General features: G+C 35.0%; 1 protein-coding gene across 1 annotated transcript; it reads right to left on the bottom strand.

Moving 5' to 3' along the window:
* Positions 1 to 595: 595 nt before the first annotated feature.
* Positions 596 to 1215, bottom strand: LOC101491592 (histone H4). Its single transcript, XM_004505865.4, has one exon. It carries the CDS (start codon positions 1114 to 1116, stop codon positions 805 to 807), a length of 312 nt encoding a protein of 103 aa, XP_004505922.1. The 5' UTR covers positions 1117 to 1215; the 3' UTR covers positions 596 to 804.
* Between the last annotated feature and the right edge of the window lie 257 nt (positions 1216 to 1472).

Genomic DNA, 1472 nt, shown 5'->3' with positions numbered 1-1472 from the left:
GAATGTATAAAAAGATTACATAGCAAATATAAATTATACTTCTTTTCTGTAAAAATCTAAAAAACAATAATCATATTATTAATGGTAGCAGGTCGGGATAAATTTTAAAAGCTTAGATTTTAGATTTCGAAATTAATACTTAGCATATACTTATCGAAGTAGCCTTGTCAGTAATCCATCAAAAAATTCACATTATTCAAACAATACTTTTACATCCTGCCATTCAAAAAGCTCTTAGATGATTCGATGGACCCAAAATACACAGATAGTAAAATTGGTCTACTGTGTGTAACTAACAAATAATTACTTGACAGCTTTTTAGATATGAACTGGCAAACGCTGAACAAATACTTCACCTTGTGATGATTACAATTGCGCATGTTTCGCTTGTAGTGATTGAATTTGGATCTATTTAATTGTTAATAAAAGAATAGGTGAACTATCCACAATCACTGAATTATGAGAAACATAATCAAGATTTTATTTAATTAAATGACAACATACAGTTCATTTGAAATTAGTTTTTTTCACACAAGAAATCGCTTCTAAGAAACGTGTATTGGTTTTGAAATCAATACTGAAATGTTGCTAAAAGGAAGCGACAATTATATGGTTGTAACATTGACATTATAATGATTGGATTACAAGATTGCTGCTGCAAACATATTCATATCAAACACATCAACAATATTTTTCAAATCCCTAAGAACCCCCAATCATTAACATTCAATTTCCCTCCCAAAATAAACACAAACATCAACTACAACCAAAGAAAACAGATCGACAAGAAACCCTAACCCTAATTTAACCCCCAAATCCATATAGAGTCCTTCCTTGTCTCTTAAGAGCATAAACAACATCCATAGCAGTAACAGTCTTCCTCCTGGCATGCTCAGTGTAAGTAACAGCATCACGAATCACGTTCTCGAGAAAGATCTTGAGTACACCACGAGTCTCTTCGTAAATCAAACCGCTTATACGTTTCACTCCTCCTCTACGAGCAAGACGACGAATTGCTGGCTTTGTTATTCCTTGAATGTTGTCGCGGAGTACTTTACGGTGTCGTTTTGCTCCACCCTTTCCGAGACCCTTTCCACCTTTTCCACGGCCAGACATTTTGAATTTCTGAAGAGAGAAATTAGAGATTTTCTGTTGTTTAGTTGAGGATTTGGGTTTTTGTTGTTCTAGTTGAGTGTGATGGAGTTTGATGAAGGTGTGTGGTGAATTTATAGGTCTTATTGGGGATTTGATGAGAATGCTGGGGATCCGGGTGAGTTTTTATGAGGTGTTTGGACCGTCGATGGGAGATTAGCGTACGGTTCAGATGATAGATTTAACTAAAAATGGATCGATGACGTGGCGGTTTATGTTTATTTTAAAAAAAAACAAAAATAGTAGGACGCTCGGTATTTTGGAATTTTTGGCGCGATGGGTTTTTTTCACTTTCGTGCTTTGGAAATTCGAAGGTGGAA

Source organism: Cicer arietinum, chromosome 6, assembly GCF_000331145.2.
Source record: "Cicer arietinum cultivar CDC Frontier isolate Library 1 chromosome 6, Cicar.CDCFrontier_v2.0, whole genome shotgun sequence".
Taxonomy (NCBI): Eukaryota; Viridiplantae; Streptophyta; class Magnoliopsida; order Fabales; family Fabaceae; genus Cicer; species Cicer arietinum.
This window is presented reverse-complemented; position numbering and strand designations above follow the sequence as displayed.